General features: G+C 39.6%; 1 protein-coding gene across 1 annotated transcript in view; it reads left to right on the top strand.

Moving 5' to 3' along the window:
* The window catches only part of LOC140466672 (uncharacterized), a 112,503-nt gene extending 95,134 nt beyond the window's left edge, over positions 1 to 17,369 (top strand). Inside the window, exons 38-45 of the mRNA XM_072562121.1 lie at positions 506 to 675; positions 5,630 to 5,699; positions 6,515 to 6,615; positions 6,761 to 6,792; positions 8,431 to 8,541; positions 11,724 to 11,775; positions 14,685 to 14,808; positions 16,941 to 17,369. Of these exons, the coding sequence (XP_072418222.1) occupies positions 506 to 675; positions 5,630 to 5,699; positions 6,515 to 6,615; positions 6,761 to 6,792; positions 8,431 to 8,541; positions 11,724 to 11,775; positions 14,685 to 14,808; positions 16,941 to 17,127 (847 nt within the window). The 3' untranslated portion in view covers positions 17,128 to 17,369. The remainder of the gene's footprint in view (positions 1 to 505; positions 676 to 5,629; positions 5,700 to 6,514; positions 6,616 to 6,760; positions 6,793 to 8,430; positions 8,542 to 11,723; positions 11,776 to 14,684; positions 14,809 to 16,940) is intronic.
* The last annotated feature ends 3,332 nt before the right edge of the window (positions 17,370 to 20,701 follow it).

Raw genomic sequence — 20,701 nt, 5'->3', positions numbered from 1 at the left:
CAGTCACCTGAGGCGGGAATTGAACCCAGGTCTCTGGCGCTGTGAGGCAGCAGTGCTAACCACTGTGCCACCGTGCCGCCCTAAAGGAAAAATTGTATTTTTTCTGAAGAAACAAATTGGGAAATTACAAACCTAAATAAGTGAAATTATCTGTAATTATGAAAACTATTTTGAGGTGGGACTGAAAATCAAACACAATCATTTTCGCATCAAGAAAAGTTTTCTCCAGGACTATTTAAAATGATTTGAGGGCAAGGTAATTTGTTACCTCATTAATTTTGAACCTTGCATGTTACCTAAAATATGGAGGTGGTTTTCAATCTTCCACTGCTTTGATTGTGAATAATTAATAGCAGTGACAATTTGGTTATCGTTTGAACTAACAAATAATTTAGGTATTTAGGTATCATGACCATAATACTTATACATAAAAAGTATATTTTGAAGTTTCATGAAGTTTTGCATAAGATCTTTAGAGATCTTTGATGTTTTCTCCACCATACAGACTAATTGAAAACTGTAGCAAGGCTGACCTTGACCCGTTCTGGCAAAGCTGTAATTCTGACCATTGCCTGACCGATTCGATAGAAATGGACTGTCTGAATGTACAAGCAGCTGCTGACACATGTAGAGAAAACGCTTGCGTTGACTGGAGATCTTCAGCACCTGAATGTCGTGAGTATCTAAAGAATCTAAGAAACTTGGTAATCTGTTTCATGTGAATTTTAATTTGAATTGCAATTTTGAAATGATCTATAGTCTATTTTAATAGATAAATTGGGAACTATTTTAGTTCTGCACGGGTCTTAAGAGCACAGCTATTGGAGGGAAAAGTGGAGTAAACTGCCAGCCTATATTGGGCATGTTAACTCCTGGGTACCCCTGTATGTTTCCAGTATGCTGGCTGAAATGGGGAGAAAATTGACTAGTGGGTGAGATAACAACATTATACACCTAGAAAATACCTGCTACAAAATACTATTGCTGAGAAGTATCAACAAAGGATCAACTTACTACTTAGAGTTGGGCATCAGAGTGCAGTTTGCATCAGTTAAGTTGCTATGTTTTATATTCCTTGTAGTTACTGGAGGAAGTGAGGGTACGTTAAGGAAATGCACATTCCTTCGGTGCTGGCACACAGTTATAACAGAATGACCTAATCATCTGTCACACCCTCAGTATAGGGCATACATTGCACAAAATATGTGTACTTATAGGGAGCAGGTAATCAATCATGAAGTGTTTGTTGAAAGGAATGTTTTATTGGAACCTTTGGATATAACATCTTTATTTTCATAGAATCCCTACAGTGTGAAAACAGGCCATTTGGCCTAATAATTTCACACCAACCCTCCAAAGAGTAACCCACCCAGACCCATTCCCCTACCCTACTACTGCATATTTACCCCTAACTAATGCACCCAACCTACATATCCCTGAACACTATGGGCAATGTAGCATGGTCAATTCACCTAACCTGCACATCTTTGAACTGTGAAGGAAACTGGAGCATCCTGAGGAAACTCATGTAGATTCAGGAAGAATGTGCAAACTCCACACAGGCAGTCACCTAAGGCTGGAATTGAACCATGCTGCCCATGGTGGCTCAGTGCTTTGACTAATTGGATTTATTTTCCACAGTAAAGCTAGTACCTGAGTAACAGGTTGAGCAATTCATCAACTTCACCAACACATTCCACCCTGACCTTAAATTTACCAGGACCATCTCTGACACCTCTCTCCCCTTCCTGGACCACTCCATCTCCATTAATGACGACCGACTTGACACTGACATTTTTTACAAACCAACCATCTCCCACAGCTACCTGGATTACACCTCTTCCCACCCTACCTCCTGCAAAAATGCCATCCCGTATTTCCAATTCCTCCTGCTCTGCCGTATCTGCTCCCAGGAGGACCAGTTCCACCACAGAACACACCAGATGGCCTCCTTCTTTACAGACCACAATTTCTCTTCCCAAGTGGTTAAAGATGCCCTCCAACACATCTCGTCCACAACTCGCACATCTGCCCTCAGAGCCCACCCCTCCAACCGTAACAAGGACAGAACGCCCCCGGTGTTCACCTTCCACTCTACCAACGTTCGCATAAACCAAATCATCCACTGACATTTCCGCCACCTCCAAATGGACCCCACCACCAGGGATATATTTCCCTCCCCACCCCTTTCCACCTTCCGCAAAGACCGTTTCCTCCGTGACTACCTGGTCAGGACTACACCCCCCTACAACCCACCCTCCTGTCGTGCACCTTCCCCTGCCACCGCAGGAATTGCAAAACCTGCGTCCACATCCAATAAAGTTTTACCTGCACATCCACCAATATCATTTACTGTATCTGTTGCTCCCGATGCGGTCTCCTCTACATTGGGGAGACTGGGCGCCTCCTAGCAGAACGCTTTAGGGAACATCTCTGGGACACCCGCACCAATCAACCACACTGCCCTGTGGGCCAACATTTCAACTCCCCCTCCTACTCTACCAAGGACATGGAGATCCTGGGCCTCCTTCACCGCCGCTCCCTCACCATCTGACGCCTGGAGGAAGAACGCCTCATCTTCCGCCTCGGAATACTTTCAACCCCAGGGCATCAATGTGGACTTCAACAGTTTCCTCATTTCCCCTTATCCCACCTCACTCCAGTTCCAAACTTCCAGCTCAGCACTGTCCCCATGACCTGTCCTACCTGCCTAACTTCTTTTCCACCTATCCACTCCACCCTCCTCCCTGACCTATAACCTTCATCCCTCCCCCACTCACCTATGTACTCTATGCTACTTTCTCCCCACCCCCACCCTCCTCTCATTTATCTCTCCACCATTCAGGCACTTTGCCTGTATTCCTGATGAAGGGCTTTTGCCTGAAACGTCGATTTTACTTCTCCTCGGATGCTGCCTGAACTGCTGTGCTCTTCCAGCACCACTAATCCCATATCCTTCTAAACCGTTCTTATTGATATAGCCATCCAGATGTCTTTTAAATGTTGTAATTGTACCAGACTCCACCACATCCTCTGACAGCTCATTCCGTACATGCAACACTCTGTGTGAAAAAGTTGTCCCTTAGATCCCTTTTAAATCTTTCCTCTCTTACTCTAAAGCTATGCCCTCTAGTTCTGGATTCCAGTTCTGGAATTGTGCATGTGGTTTCTGATTTTCCCAATTCGTCTGCATATTGAAGTTCCCCATGATTAACATAATCGTGCTTTCTTAAATGCTTTTTCTAACTCCTGATTAATTTCCTTCACCACATCCTGACCATTACTTAGGGGCCTGTACTCAACTCCCATTAGAGTCCTTTTTCCTTTGTGGTTCCTCAACTCTACCCACCCAGGTTCACACTTTCTTACTATTCATTTAATTTCATTCTTACTAACAAGGCAAACCCACCTCTTCTTGCCCACATGCCTGTTCCTTCAATAGGATGTATATCCTTGGTTATTTAGTTCCCAGCCCTGAATCCCTTGTAGTCACATCTCTGTTATAACCAGAACATTGTACCCAGCAATTTTAATTTGCCCAACAAGCTCACTTACCTTGTTTGGTACACTGGGCGCATGCAAGCACAATACCCTCAATTCTGTCTGAGAGCCCCTTCTCTCTGTTGTCTCTTTAAGGTACCTGAAGTTAGATTTTTGATTCTTTCTACACTCTGACCTATTACTTGCCTTGGAAAGTTTAATAACCTTTCCTGACTCCTCTCCTCTTTTGATTATCTTTAAAGTCTATGTGACCACCTTATTTAGCCTTTCCATTGGGATTTTGGTTCTAGATTGGTGTAGATTGTGCAGTTTCCTCCTTTCCCAGTGCCAGTGCCATATGAAATGGAACCCCTCTTTCCCACAGCACCCCTTTAGCCATAATCTTCTTAACTCTTTGCCGGTTTACTTGTGGCTGAGGTAATAATCCTATGATTACAATCTTCGAGGTCCTGTTTGTTAATTTTATTCTTAATTCCTAATATTCCTCAAACAGAACCTCTCAAAGTCATAGAGATGTACAGCACAGGTACAGACCCTTTGGTCCAACTTGTCCATGCCGACCAGATATCCCTACCCAATCTAGTCCACCTGCCAGCCCCTCGACCCTTCCTAATCATATACCCACCTTATCTATGTTGTTGGTGCCAGCATGGACCACAACAACTGAATCTCCCCCTCTCTCTCTAGGTTCCTTTCAGGAAACCTGACTTGAGGTGTCCTTCACCTTGACTCCAGGTAGACATCACACCATTCAGGCAGTCTTGACCTTGCTCACAAAACTTGCTATTTTCCCTCCTAATTATAGAATCTCTTAAAATTAACACTTATCTTTGTGCTCCCCCCTTTGGAATGGTTTCCTGGTCCATGGTGCAGTGGTCAGTTTGGTTATTCTCTCTGTAAATTCTTTCCTAATCCACACAAGGAGGAAGTACCTCATATCTATTGGACAAGGTCAAGCGCTGAGAGTCCTTCAATACTACACTCAGGATCCCTCTACTGCATCACTTGTGGTCTCACTCTCCTGTTCCTCACTTGTGGCCACATTTTAAATGTTTAAGCTATACCTGGAACATAAGATCAGGGTAACTCTCCCTCCTGACTTGTGCATCACTGTCAGAAGCTCTGTTTCCAGCTCATCGACTTTGAGCTGCAGTTCCTACAGTCACTGATGTGGCCATGGGATCTCACATTATACAAGAACAACACATCACCTGTACTGTCATTTCTAATATAGTTAATTAGGTTTAATTTATTGTTGAAAAACCCTTATTCTCGAATAGTTCCTAAATGATCATACTCTTTCTGAATCTACTACTATTTAAAGCTAATCCCCAAAGCTTCTCCCCAACCAGCCAATTGGACCACAACATATCTATGATGTCACTTTCTCAAAAGGAATTGAACCAACATGCAGAGATCAGAATGATCGAAATCTCTGTGTTTAAGTCATGCTCTCTGTTGCTCACGTCCTCTACACACGTGAGTCTTAACATGTTCTAGTTGTTTAGTATGCAGCTGATATGTAAGCAAGATCACAACATCTTAGATCGCATCAAATCTGAGAAAAGGACAATAAATTAGACAAACACTCGTCAGATTAATGGTTGCCTTAGGCCCTGCAGGGTTGTGTTCTTAAAGAGAATGAGAGATCAGGGAGAGAAGACCCGATCTAAAAGTTCACCTTCATCACTGTTGTCAGTCTTATCTGACCTGACGATATCAATGCCAGTCACTTCCGTACTGTTTGCAGCATGGCAAGGTGGTAGTAGTGTTAGTTATCTCACTACTGCAGGAAGGGTAGAATTGGGTGATCAAGGCATGTTACCATTTATTGGTTTTTCACTGCTTCCCGCACCTGATAAATCATTGCTCCATTCACTTCACACTCATTCCATACTGAGAGATAAAATCTGTTGACATAGCTGGTACAAAAATTCACATTCCTAAATAAACTATTGCCTCCAAATGAACCTGTTGGACTGTAATCTGGTGCTATGTGAGTTTTAGCTTAGTATTACTAGTTTCATTTTGTTTAAAATTAGGCCATGGTTTTGTTTTCCATTTCTGATGGTGTACCCAACTGGTTTTTGTGTAATTTGTGGCCACATCTCTTTTATGTTTCTCGTAGCTTTTACCTGCAGAGCGCCGCTGGTTTATAAGCCTTGTGAAATGAAACAAGACGATTATTGTGAGCAGAAGTAAGTATGGTGCGCTCTCTTTTGCATATTTGATGTTTGATGCTGACTTCTATATTATCAAATGCTTATCATAAATGATCAACATTAAAATTACTTTACAGCTCATCAGTCTGAGTACACCAGGAAAACAAAATGGACGGTGGGATGAACCATTTCACACAGGCTTTGTGCTCGAAATGTTTCCTGCACAGCCTAGCAATACATCTCAAAGAGACCTTATGCAACCTCAGCCTGTATTTCCTACAGCTCAAACAAATAAACAGTGACTCGTTTGAAATTTAAAGTTGAATTTCAGGTTGTGAAAGGGGTACTGCAGTAGTCGAGCAGAAGTTTGATTTGCCTTCATCACACAAATCCATCAACTCCAAGATCAGCAGCCTCCCTGCCATTTTGAAATCATTAATTATCGGCTGAACGAGTGCAATATTACATTCCCTACCCTATAACACTCCCCATATAAGTGCCTGAGAATCATATCCAATGGGAAACTTAACTTAATTTTCAGGGCTGCGTAGGACAGGGTCAAGTGTTCTCTCGTGTCATGCACTTCTCAGCCCATTACACGTGCATGTGAGATGTGGCATGAATATAACAACAAACATTGAGACATGGGTAAGCAGGAAGTTCTCACCCCCAGCACCAGATCCATGCAGGCACAGGTCTTCATCTGTAAGATGTCATCTCTCGGGCCCTCCTGAGCACGTTCTGCACTGCCACTCTGTCAGCTGGAGTTAGGAACAAAGCCATTATTAGTTCTCTTCAAAATAATATGGTTACTCTCTTTAAAATAACAATGGTTGTGCTCTCACTTTCAGTACATTGAAGAATGGGTTAATGTTGGTCACTTATGAAGAAGGCTGCTTTTGTCCAGATGGAATGAAGCTATCTGAAAACAGAACTGAATGTGTTTCTACATGTAAGCTTACTTACCTTCATTTGATATGCAATTATTTTGCTAATTTTGTCGTCAGATAAAATCACAGTCGTAATTACCATAAACAACTTTGATGACTGTTTGACATAAAGTCATAAAACTGACAAAAGTTTGTGTTGAATACCAGGTTGCCTGGACACCAATGGAAGTAGGAGAAATGTAAGTGAATCAGAATTTGATATTTCCTCTATTCAGAACATTTTTGTAACAGTTATTTGTTAGTTGTGATCACGTGTGATAAAAGAGAATTTAGTTGTTTTCTTCATTCCATTGCACACTTTTGAAAAATAACATTGAATAATTTTTAGTGGTTATGAAGATACACTTGAAAAGAAAATCGATGGCATTTTATTAGCTTTATCCAGATCCATCTAATATGTTTAATAAATCAAATGTAACAATTGCTTGAATCTCAGAAATGCCAGAATGTGAGAGAATTGTATTTTGCAAAAACAATGCATTCCTTCTTTAAGTTAGAAGATTCCACATTATCAGTAATAATTTTACCAAACAGATTTGTTGAGAAGATGCATCTTTCTGTGAGAGACCTGGGATATTAGCTGCAGGTGGAAATTGCATAGGTTATAAACCTGGGGATTGCTGTTTTAAGATTTTACACTAATAGCATTTTCCAAGTTTCTAGACTTGAATACTACAAAATAAAGAGACAATTATGCTTAGTTTCTTTTCAATAAGTGTAACTATTAACTACTGAACAACAAGAATATGAACATAACTTCAACACAAACCTCAGATTGATTGTGTACCAGTCATTTATATACGTCACGTCTCCAGGGATTCACTGCTTTCCTACCTTATAATTCCTTTGGAAATTCCAGACAGCATTTTTTTATTCAGTCACAGCCACTCTGTTTTACAAATTTAAGGTTTATAATTCCTATTCTTCCTAATTGGTTGTAAATCTTAGTGTGATAATAATTCAGAACATTGCACCTGGAAATCCAAAACATCTGATATATTCTTGCTGTAATTTCAGCAGAAATCTCTCACAAGGCTTTAAAACTCGATGGGGAGTCGGTATAGCAGAGCCCAGTTAAGTGCACAGATTTTGGTGAGGCCTTATAAAGGAATGTAGCCTGAACATATTGATATCAGAAAAGGCTAGGGCTGGGACAGAGACTGAAGATATAGAAGTTCACTCAGAGAGAGTAACAGCCAACATATCCGATGAGGGAATGCACAGCAAATGGAGAGGCTGGCTAGGATCATGGTCTGGAACCTCAAAAGAATTTTCTTTTTAATATGAAAAACAACATTGTTCCCTTACAAAACCTTCCCAGCCTCTTCAGTGAGCAGGTACTTAAGAAGCAGCTCTCTTGGTAAGGGTAAGGAATTGTTCGAATCTTATCGCTAACGTTAGGGACCCTGGACAAATGAACAGAAGTCTCACTTAGATGCACATTCTCTGTTACTTTCATGTTTTGGATGTGAAGGTGCTGGTGTTGGACTGGGGTGGACAAGTTCAGAAGTCACATGACACCAGGTTTTAGTCCAACAGGTTTATTTGAAATCACAAGCTTTTAGGGTGCTGCTCCTTCATCAAGTGATATGAAGAGAAGCTCACCACTGTATCCTGGGGTCGTTTGACTTCAGACCTTCAGGTCTATTGTAGTTAACAAGTATATTGAGATTATTTCTGGTAGAAACTGTACATTTGTGAAAACCCTATTAATGAACATTAAATCAAGAACTGGTGACATAAAATTATTTTATTTATTTGACTGGAAAGTGTCCATTGAATTTATTAACTTATTATGCTGCATTTGTCATTCTTAGGAAGGTGAAAAGTGGGTTGATCCCAATGACGGTTGTGTTTCCTACACATGTTTTGAGTATGGAGTTGCAACAAGTGTAATAACTTGTTCCAACCAACCTGATTGTGATGAGGTTTGTACAGTGTATCATTCATGTTTATCAGATGTTCCTTCATTCTGATTTTTGTTCATTTTGTTTTTCTCCATCTCTATTCTTCTGTGACTTCACTTCTTTACGCCTTTCTCTTCTCTCTTTTTCAGTTTTCAGTTTTTTTGCATTTATCTGAATTAAACTCCATCTGCCACTTCTCAGCCCATTGGCCCATCTGATCAAGATCCTGTTGTAATCTGAGGTAACCCTCTTCGCTGTCCGCTACACCTCCAATTTTGGTGTCATCTGCAAACTTACGTACTGTACCTCTTACGCTTTCATCCAAATCATTTATGTAAATGACAAAAAGTAGAGGGCCCAGCACCGATCCTTGTGACACTCCACTGGTCACAGACTTCTAGTCTGAAAAACAACCCTCTGCCACCACCCTATGTCTTCTACCTTTGAGTCAGTTTTGTATCCAAATGGCTAGTTGTCCCTGTATTCCGTGGGATCTAACCTTGCTAATCAGTCTCCCATGGGGAACCTTGTCGAAAGCCTGACTGAAGTCCATATAGATCACACCTCTCACTCTGCCCTCATCAATCCTCTTTGTTACTTCTTCAAAAAACTCAATCAAGTTTGTGAGACACGATTTCCCATGCACAAAGCCATTTTGACTATTCCAAATCAGTCTTTGCCTTTCCAAATACATGTACATCCTGTCCTTCAGGATTCCCTCCAACAACTTGCCCACTGTTCTATAGTTCCCTGGCTTGTCCTTGCTACCCTTCTTAAACAGTGGCACCACATTAGCCAATCTCCAGTCTTCTTACACCTCACCTGTGACTATCGATGACACAAATATCTCAGCAAGAAGCCCAGCAAGTTCCAGGGTATACCTGATCATGTCCTGGGGATTTATCCATTTTTATGCATTTTAAGACTTCCTCCCCTTGAATTTGGACATCTTGCCTCATACCTTCAAAATTGGCCTTTCTCCAATTTAGAACCTCAACTTTTAGATCTGGTCTATCCTTTTCCATCACTATTTTAAATTTAATAGAATTATAATCACTGGCCCCAAAGTGCTCCCTCACTGACACCTCAGTCACCTGCCCTGCCTTATTTCCCAAGAGTAGGTCAGGTTTTACACCTTATCGAGTAGGTACATCCACATACTGACTCAGAAATGTTTCTTGTACACACTTAACAAATACCTCTCCATCTAAACTCTTAACAGCCCCAGTCTATGTTTGGAAAGTTAAAAACTATAACCACCTACTATTCTTACAAATAATTAAGATCGCCTTACAGATTTGTTTCTTAATTTCTCTCTGACTATTAGGGGGTCTATAATGGAATCCCACTAAAGTGATCATCCCTTTCTAATTTCTCAATTCCACCCAAATAGCTTTTCTGGATGTATTTCCAGGAATATTGTCCCTCAGCACAGCTGTAATGCTATCCCTTATCAAAAATGCCACTCCCCCTCCTCTCTTTCCTCCTTTTCTATCCTACATGTAGAATTTGTATCCTGGAACATTAATCTGCCAGTCCTAACCATCCCTGAGCCATGTTTCTGTAATTACTGTGATATCCCAGTCACATGTTCCTAACCATGTGCTGAGTTCATCTGCCTTCTCTGTTCGGCCTCTTACATTGAAATAAACGCAGTTTAATTTATCAGTCTTACCTTGTTCTCTGCTTTGTCCCTGCCTGCCCTAACTGTTTGATTCACTTCTGTTCTCAACTGTACCAGTCTCAGATTGATCTCTTTCCTCACTATTTCCCTGGGTCCCAACGCCACCCCCCCCCCCCCCCCCACCTTACTAGTTTAAATCATTCTGAGCAAATATAGCAAATCTCCCTTCCAATTTAGGTGCAATCCATCCTTCTTGTACAGGTCACCTCTACCCCAAAAGAGATTCCAGTGATCCAAAAATGTGAATCCTTCTCCCATCCACCAGCTCCTCAACCATGCATTCATCTGCTCTATCCTCCTATTCCTGCCATCACTAGCTCGTAGCACTGGGAGTAATCCAGATATTACTACTTTTGAGGACCTAATTTTTAAATTCCTGTGTAATCTCCCTTCAGAATTTCAACCTTTTCCCTTCCTATTTCATTGGTTCCAATGTGTACAATGACCTCCTACTGGCCCATCTCCTCCTTGAGAGCATTCTGTACCCGGTCTGAGACATCCTTGATCCTGGCACCCGGGAAGCAACACACCATTTTGATTTTTCACTGCTGGCCACAGAAATGTCTGTCTGTAGCTCAGTCGAGAGAGTCCCCTAACACAATTGATCTCTTGAAACCTGGCATACCCCTCATTGCATTTGAGCTAGTCGCAATACCAGAAACTTAGCTGTTCGTGCTACGTTCCCCTGAGAATCCATCATCCTTATGTTTTCCAAAACAGCATACTTGTATGAAATAGAGATAGCCACAGAAGACTCCTGCACTAACAGCCTACCTTTCTTACATTTCCTGGAGTTAACCCATCTGTGTGACTGCATCTGTGGCTTTTCCCCCTTCTTATAATGCAATCCATCACATTCCCTTGCTCTTGTAAATTCCTCATTGCCTCTAACTGTCTCCAAACAAATTGATCTGATAGGATTCTCAACCAATGGCATTTATTGCTGACATAATCCTCAATAACCCTTAAACTCTCCCTCAACTCCCAAATCCAACAAGAAGAACATATCACTCTACTAAAGGTCATTTTTTTGCTCCTTCACAATCTACAGACCCAGAAAATAGCACTGTCTTATTCCTCTACAAAACACTGCTCCAGTTAAATTAATAGTTGTGGCTTATATTTTAAGTTTAATCAAGCCACTTATCTCAATAAAACATATAATCTAGAAAGAACACACTCCACTCACTACTGCAGACTTACTGTAAGGTCACACTTAAATATTCTCTTCTGTTTCTGTGCTGTGACCTCTCCCAAATGGGTTCTTCCAAGATTAGTTATGAATTTCACTGATAATGTTTCATTAAATGTAATTTAAATTGAATATATTGCAAAATGATTTGAGACATTTCTGAAAAAAAGGTGGGACATATATTTGTGTGGAGAGCTTGGTTTCATATTTTTTAAACATAAATTATGACAAACGACCAACTTTATAAAAGAATAAAAGTCTTAACATGAAAGATTCACAGAATATTTACATTATTTTAACATTCTACTGCTATTTCTCTTTGTTTAGTCTCATAAGAAGTGGGATGAAAATAAATGCTGCTACATATGTGAGCCACCAAGTAAGAATTTCAGTATTTACATTCAAATTTATTCATGTTCTTGTTGTTCTCTTGTGTTGCCGCACATGACTATTGTGACTAAAGTGTTGTACTTTGTATGGAGAAGACTATGAGCAGAAATGTGCATCAGAAATTTGAAAAAAAATGTCTGCTTGGTTGTTTAAAAAGAATTTCAGGGAATGAATGTTGCTCTGACTTTCCAAGAAACAAAATGGATATTTTACTTTTCATTTAATATTTTCTAAATATTCTCCAGAACTTTTGTTGTAGTGGATTGTTGCAAATTATTCAAGCATTTGAATACTAACTCTAATTTTTGATGGCCCTTTCATAAAAAAAAGCACAATAACTGCCTTCACTTTTGATCTAGCAACAATTTCTTCAACTTTGTTCATGAGTTGAGTTCATTTTCAAAGCAATTTGGTGCCATAAATTTTAGCATACATCTAAACTGCATACCCCTAGAAGAATCAAGTATGACAGGTAACTTTAGAGACTTGTACAAATAAACCTTTTCAATTGACGTAGATTTTACAAACTATTTCAAAATGAAATGTTGTAATGTACCTGCTGTTGATACAAATAGATGTTGATTCTTCCTTACAGAAACAGTTCTTCACATTGTACAAATCATGTTGCCCAGCTTGGTGTGGCAACTGCTGGGTTGATCCAAAAGAAACATCATTTTCAGATTTGGGAGAGGACAGTTTTAACACAGTTATAAAAGTACAAAAATATCTTATTCACACAGTGAATGCACCAAGCAATTCATAATGATACACAATATTAACAGACATTTGAAGTGCAAACCATTCATGTTCAGCACCACAGGTCATGACTCAGGATGCTGTAATGTTCTTTCATTCTGAGTTACATACAATATAATTATGAAATGTGACTGCAGATGATCAGACAGCTACTGTCATAAGCCACTCATGGTTTCCATAGAATCCCTACAGTGTGGAAACAAGCCGTTCAGCCTAACAAGTCCACACCAACCCTCTGAAGAGTAACCCGCCCAGATCCATTCACTGACTACTCTACATTTACCCCGACTCATGCACCTATTCTACACATCCCTGAACACTATGGGCAATTTAGCATGGCCAATTCACCTCACCTGCACATCTTTGGATTGTGGGAGGAAACCCACACAAACACAGGGAGAATGTGCAAACTCCACATAGACAATCACCTGAGGTGGGAATCAAACCCAGTACCTGGTGCTGTGAGGCAGTAGTACTAACCACTGTTCGACAGAGCTGCCCCCCTGTTTGGAGTGGCAAAGTGTTGAGTTTGTCCATCAATAGACTGAAGCTGTACAGAAACTGGGAAGTGAAAGAGTTTGAAAACTCACAAAAAGTTATATAAGTTGACATTCAATAAAAATGATGTGAACAATTGTAAAGAGGCTAAACTTTATTTAACATCACAGATGAATTACATGGCTCACCATCCAAATGCAACGTTGCCTGCTACGCCCAACATTTGGATAGGTTTGGAGAAGCATTTACCTTTAAGAATCTATTGCCATTGTCATTATTTTGAGGTTTGCAATCATACTTGTTATGTTCCAATCTAACATCTGTATATCAATTAGGAATCACATAACTAGTTTTCAGAAGTAAGAAAAACAATTGATTTTTTTCCAACATAATTCAGATGTGCCACATATACCAAGAGCAATTCATGCTACCACTCTATTGTCAATGGCTCATTATTACTTTCCTTGTTTTTTCTCATCACTAAAATTTAGTTTGTGTTTTTTCAGTGCTCCAATTCTCGATCATTTTAAATTGTATATACCATTGCCAATCACTTAGTTTGCTTCTCATTGACAGATGTCTCAATATGTTGCCCATAGAGATTCTGCAATGTGAGCCAATCTTCTTGTGTGGGGGATCATGTTCTAGCATTGTTGTGCTCAGATACATTTAAAATTCTAACTTTACAAATCAGCAGTCATTCAGGGATCATCCTTTTGTTTGGTCTAAATAATTAAACCTCTTCCTTGAAAAGCTTCAAGTTGGGTGATGCTGTGAATGATAAGTAGTATGATGCCATTAATTAGAAATGTTTCCTTTGTCATCTGGTTTTTATCTAATCTAGGATAAAAGGATAATAATCTCCCCATTTTCTGACTAAGAAGAACTTTGCATTGATATATCCTTCAGAGTTTCAGGATGTCCTGAAGCATTTGCAACCAATGAAATACCATTTGAACTCTCATTACTGTTGCATTATAGGAAACTTCACAGGCAACATGTGGATAGCAAAGTGCCATAATCTGCAATGAAAAACATTCCAATAGTAGAAAATTTGGGGCTAGACATTAAGAGAACTCTCCTCCTCTTCTACAAATGGTGGCATGGATCAGCTTCTGAGGGTGTGCCATGTCTCAGAGTCCAGCACCATTCTAATTCAGCTCCCTATCTCGTCAATCTTATTTAAGGTGCTGAAAAGTAAAAAGAATAAAATAAAATATATCACACTTGTGTAGGAGGACATTGTGTAAGCAGATGTTGATGATCTTTTCAGAATACAGCATGAGAATGCATTTTCTGCACCATCCATCCTATGTCTGACCTGGATGTGCTCTATGTTCACTGTTCCCGAACCCTATTAACTCTCATTTTGAGCACAAAGATTATATTAAAGTTTGGTCGGTTGTAATGCATTATATCGAATCTCTCTGTAAAATCCTTTGATATGTTTCCTCTCTGTTTCACCTAGAAGTAATTGAAAATATTAGTTGGTAGGAAGGCACATACAGTCCAAAGGAAATAACTTTGAATATGAGTTAAAATTAACTCAAGAGAAATCAATCTTGTAAAATGTTTGACTAATTGATGGTGGAACCATCAAGGTTTCTCAAATGTAAATTTACAAGTGTGTCTTCTCTAATTCAGAAGTACAGCATACCTGTGAAACACGGAAACACAAAGCAAATGTCACGAAAACCGTGAATAATAGTCAATGCTCAGCAGAAATTGACCTCAACAAATGTGAAGGCAATTGTTCTACATCATCTCAGTAAGTATTTTATTTCATGTTTTTATTGCAATTTAAATAGAATCATTAAACATTGACTCAGAATGAAAAAGAATAATAATTTTCTGAAATTGCAGCTACAAATATTATTTTGATATTTAGGAATCATTTCTGATTGTTTTTGAGCAAACATTAGTTTGTACATAGCAATATGAAATGATGAAATAGCCAAATAGAAATCTCAATCAAAGGTTAAGGGTTATAGTAGCTATGTTAGAGTAAAATTGTAGTTAAATCTGACTTTGCTCCCTATATTTTTGTTTCAGTGTCTGTTGTATACTGACAGCATCCAAGTGATTGACATAACCAAACTGATACAGTTTACAAGTCAAAGTGTTTGTAGTTATTCATTGTTTCTTATTTAATTGATATTTTCTGACAGACCAAGACGCCAAAACATATAGGAGCAGAATCAGGCCATTTGGCCCATCAGCTTTGCTTCACCATTTAATCATGGAAGATTAGTTTCTCAATTCCATTCTCTTGTCTTTTCCCCATAAACCTTGATCTAGTTACTAATCAAGAAACTATCAATCTCTGTCTTAAATACACTCAATGACTTGACTTCCATAGCCTTCTGCACCAATGAATACTACAGATTTGCCATCCTATGCTGAAGAAATTCCTCCTCATCTAATTCTGAAGGGTCACCTCTTCATTCTGAGTTTGTGCCATTGGGCTCTAGTCTCTCCTATGAGCGGAAACACTTCTCCATATCTATCCAAGTGTCTCCGTATTCTGTAAATTTCAATGAAATCCCACTTCATCTTTTTAACCTCCTTTGAGTATAGACTCAAAGTCCTTACCCTCTCCTCATATGACAAGCCCTTCATCATCGAGATCATTCTTGTAAACCACCTCCAATGCCAGAACATTCTTCCTTAGATACAGGACCCACAACTGCTCACAATATTCCGATTGCAGTCTGACCAGAGCTTTATGCAGCCTCAGTAATACAACACTGCTGTTGTATCCTCACCCTCTTGAAATGAATGCTAATATTGCATTTGCCTTCCTAACTACCAATTAATCCCTGAAAATCCTGAACTGGGACTCCTAAGTGCCTTTGTTCTTCAGGTTTTTAAAGCCTTTTCCCATTTAAAAAATAATCCATACCTCCATTTTTCCTACAAAAGTGCATTACTTCATGCTTTCCCACATTGTATTCCATCTACCATTTCTTTGATCGGTCTCGAAGCCTGCCCAAGTCCTTCTGTAGCCTCCCCACCTTACTCAAAACTGCCTGTCCCTCTTTCTATCATTGTGTCATCTGCAAACATGGCTGCAATGCCCTTAGTTCCATTGTTCAGATTGTTAATGTGTAACGTGAATAATTTTGGTCCCCACACTGACCCCTGTGGAACTCTACTAGCCACCAGTTGTACAGGTCATTGGCTCCAATGGCCACCAGCTGGAATTGGTCAGTCTCTCTGCAGGAGAAAATTTTAAGTTAAGAGTGGATTCTGCCTAATCTACCATATTATCTGCCTTTGTGTTTCCTTTCCCCCTGAAAGCAATTATAGGACATTTCTCCTCTGCTGAATCTCTTCCACCAGGACTTTCAGTACTGCATCCAATAACCTGTGTGCCCTAAGTTCTAATCCCTGAGATATTGTCAAAAGTTCTGTTGTGAGTCAGCCAATGCACTCTCCCCTTTCATGGAAATGGCTGTATTGGTGGTTACATAGACTACTCCTGGAAAATTATCTCAAATTGTCGAGAATAATAACGCTGCAGAAGTTTGTTTTAGAAATGCCAGATCCAGCTTATTCATTGTCGTCATTGACTGGACCTAAAATTGCATGCTAAAACTAACCTTTCCAGCAGATTCCCATTGCACTTACTTTGTACTTTTTATACTATCTCATTAAAAGAAATCCTCTAACCTTTCAATATCTTCTCTCTCTATGTATTATTCTAATGGCACTATCTAATCATGTTCTGAATATGATAACACATTCTCCAAAGTAACATGAATTGTTGCACAATTAATCTTTTGTTAAGCAACTTTGGACATTTCAGATAGACCTGAGTACTGTTACTTAACATTATAACTTTGTTGCATTTGTTCATACATTTTCATCAGTAAAACATGCTTCCTTCTTGTCTTTCAGCTTTAACACTACATCAAACAAGATTGAGCATGTCTGTATGTGTTGCCAAGAAAAAGAGGTTGTTGAAAAGACGGTGGACCTTGACTGTGGGAATGAAAAGACAGAAGCATACACGTACACATACATCATGTCATGTGACTGCAGTGGGAACATCTGTCAAAATGAAATACACCATAATCTCAGATGAATGAGCTGAATCTTGAACTTCCAAATTTAATTCAATTTACAACTAAGTTTTGAAAATAAGTTTCAATTCATTTCTTTTCATCAAACACTACAGAAGACCAAATAAGATGTAATGAGAAACAAGTAAATTTTAGCTACTATTCAAATTAGGATATAGTGATCTTTTTAACGCCTTTATTTTATAAACTTGTCTATGTTTTCAAAATTACCTATAACTGTCAATAAATAACTTCAAGCAACAAATCTCTGTCATCAATTATTATATCAGAAGATTTAAGCTAACTAAATGTAAAATTGCTGTCTCAAACTATCACCTGTTTACTTCATGATTTGGAGATGCCAGTATTGGACTGGGGCATACAAAGTCATCAGGTGATGAAGGAGCGGTGCTCCGAAAGCTAGTGCTTCCAATTAAACCTGTTGGACTATAACCTGATCTTGTGCGATTTTTAACTGTTTACTTCAGGTAGCAAATGGACTGAAGTACCTCAAAGCTGACGATTTGCATCATATCAAAGATATCCTGCTAAGTAATGTCAGAAATTGACAAAATGTCACCATTGAGGTAAAAACAATGACTGCAGATGCTGAAAACCAAATACTGGATTAGTGGTGCTGGAAGAGCACAGCAGTTCAAGCAGCATCCAATGAGCAGCGAAATCGCTGCTCGTTGGATGCTGCCTGAACTGCTGTGCTCTTCCAGCACCACTAATCCAGTAAAATGTCACTATTGGCTAGATTCATGGAGGATTTCTCTGCATGAGGCCGAACTAGTTTTTTTTTCACAATATCATCCCAAACTCTCCTTGATACTTTAGCACCAAAGTCTTATGGCATTCCATGTGTCCTACTCTTTCTTTCACAGTAGGTAGACATTCTCACCACTCTGGGATGTCCTTGGATCTCTGGTGCTATCTTTCAAGCCTAGCTGTGCATCCAATCAAGCATTAGCAGCTCAGAGTTTCTGTTCACTTTGCATGTTGTGAGAGAGCAACCACAAACATCACAGGGAAAAAGATATCATGGCTGACATTCAATTGCGCATTCTTACATCTGTCATTGTTTAGGAACCAAGCCATACAGCTCCTTTTCATAGAACATAGAACAATACAGCGCAGCACAGGCCCTTCGGTCCTCAATGTTGCACTGACCTGTGAACTATTCTCAGCTCGTCCCCCTACACTATCCCATCATCATCCATGTGTTTATCCAAGGATTGTTTAAATCTCCCTAATGCTACTGATTTAACTACATTGGCAGGTAGGGCATTCCATGCCCTTACCACTCTCTGAATAAAGAACCTGCCTCTGACATCTGTCTTAAATCTATCACCCCTCAATTTGTAGTTATGCCCCCTCATACAACCTGTCCACACTCAACTTCCTGCTTCTATCTTTGACTGGCCCTATTCCTACTCTAGTCATCCTTTTATTCCTCACATACCTATAGAAAGCTTTTATTCAGTAACAGTAAAAGTGACAAAATACAAACAAATGGAATCTGCATTTGCCTTTTGGAACAGATAGAGACTGCCTATTTTTTGAGTACCAGCACATTTACAGTCAATGAACAATAATTGCATCCAGTTCACCTACTGGATAGGTATCAATTAAGTCGCATATGCCTTATTACTCTTGATGTGTAATCCACTATCATGCAGTTCCTGCTGCTACTGTTCTTATTTTTGTCCTCTGAAAACTGCTGCGACACCTCTAACTCTTCACAGTCCATCACATCCTCCCTTTGCTAGCTCCAGTTGTGCAGTGCACAATATGCAAGGATTATGCAGCACACTCTGTCAGATCATACTGCAATGCCACCACACCAATCCAAGTAATTGAGCCGCATCTTCAGCAGACCTAGTGCCTGCTCCACCATGTCCCTGGTTGAATTCCAAGGTGCACAAATTTGCAGCAAAAACATGCAGCTCAAACAACTCAGGTCTGAGTTGAGCTAGAGTTTAAACTGTGAACATTGTACCACATCAGGTAACGAGATGGTTACCTGGACAGCTTGGTCTAGGAGTTGGACACACTCATACTCAACATCAAGAAGTTACCATTGAACCAAAAATGAACTGCACTAGCCATATAAATACAGAGCAGATTTTGAGTCGATTTATAGCTCAGGTTGAGGTTTTGGATGTAGGTTTGCTCGCTGAGCTGGAAGGTTCATTTTCAGACGTTTCATCATGATATTAGATAACATCTTCAGTGAGCTACCAGATGAAGCACTGGTGGTATAGCTTCTTTAAATTTATATGTTTGGGTTTCCTTGGGTTGGTGATGTCATTTCCTGTTCTTTTTCTCAGGGGGTGGTCATGGGATCCAAGTCAATGTGCTTGTTGATAGAGTTCCGGTTGGAATACCATGCTTCTAGGAATTCTCGCACATGTGTTTGTTTGGCTTGTTCTAGGATGGATGCATTGTCCCAGTCGAAGTGGTGTCCTTCCTCTTCTGTATGTAAGGATACTAGTAAGGATGGGTCATGTCGTTGTGTGGCAAGTTGATGTTCATGTATCCTGGTGGCTAGTCTTCTGCCTGTTTGTCCAATGTAGTGTTTTTTACAGTTCTTGCAAGGTATTTTGTAAATGAAATTAGTTTTGCTTGTTGTCTGTATAGGGTCTTGCAAATTCATTAGCTACTGTTTTAGTGTGTTGATGGGTTTGTGGGCTACCATGATATCAAAGGACCTGAGTAGTCTGGCAGTCATTTCTGAGATCACTTTGATGTAGGGAATGAGTGGCTAGGGTTTTTGTCTGCTTGTTTGGGTTTGTTGTTAAGAAATTAGTGGAGTCTGTTCATTAGATACTCGTTCTTTTTGAATACATTGTATCGGTAATTTTCCTCTACTTTGTGTAGTTCCTCTGTGCTGCAGTGTGTGGTGGCTCATTGAAATAATGTTCTAATGCAGGTTCATTTGTGGATGTTAGGATGATTGCTTCTGTAGTTCAATATTTGTTCTGCATGTGTTGTTTTCCTGTAGACGCTGGTTTGACATTTTCCATTGGCTGTTCGCTCTACTGTGACATCTAGGAATCGCAGTTTGTTGTTGTTTTCCTCCTCTTTAGTGAATTTTATACCAGTGAGGGTATTATTGATGGTCTTGAAGGTTTTGTCTAATTTGTTTCATTTAGTGATGACAAATGTGCCATCCACGTAGCAGACCCAAATTTTGGTTGGATGGTTTGCATTACTGCCTCTGCTAAGAACACTGATATCTGAGATCCCAGTAAATACAAACATGAAATTTTGTGCCAATGGACAGACACAGTACATCAAGCCATAGACATTAGACAGTGACAAACACAGAAAATGAAAATCCAAACCTGCAGAAAAAAAACTAAACAAACTAACACAAAATAACAACACAGACAACACAGAAGCATGGATAAAAAAACTTATCTGACTGACCTTTAACAGACACTGAAAAGCCATCTTAGTAAGCGGATTAAATTACAACTTGCAGGATGTGGACAAGGAAAGATTCTTAGCAGCATTAGAAACAACACTGAAAGACAACCAACTCGCAGAGGAAACCCAGCAAACCATCAAACATATAGTCGCACCAACATT

This window comes from Chiloscyllium punctatum, chromosome 44, assembly GCF_047496795.1.
Source record: "Chiloscyllium punctatum isolate Juve2018m chromosome 44, sChiPun1.3, whole genome shotgun sequence".
In the NCBI taxonomy this organism is placed as follows: Eukaryota; Metazoa; Chordata; class Chondrichthyes; order Orectolobiformes; family Hemiscylliidae; genus Chiloscyllium; species Chiloscyllium punctatum.
This window is presented reverse-complemented; position numbering and strand designations above follow the sequence as displayed.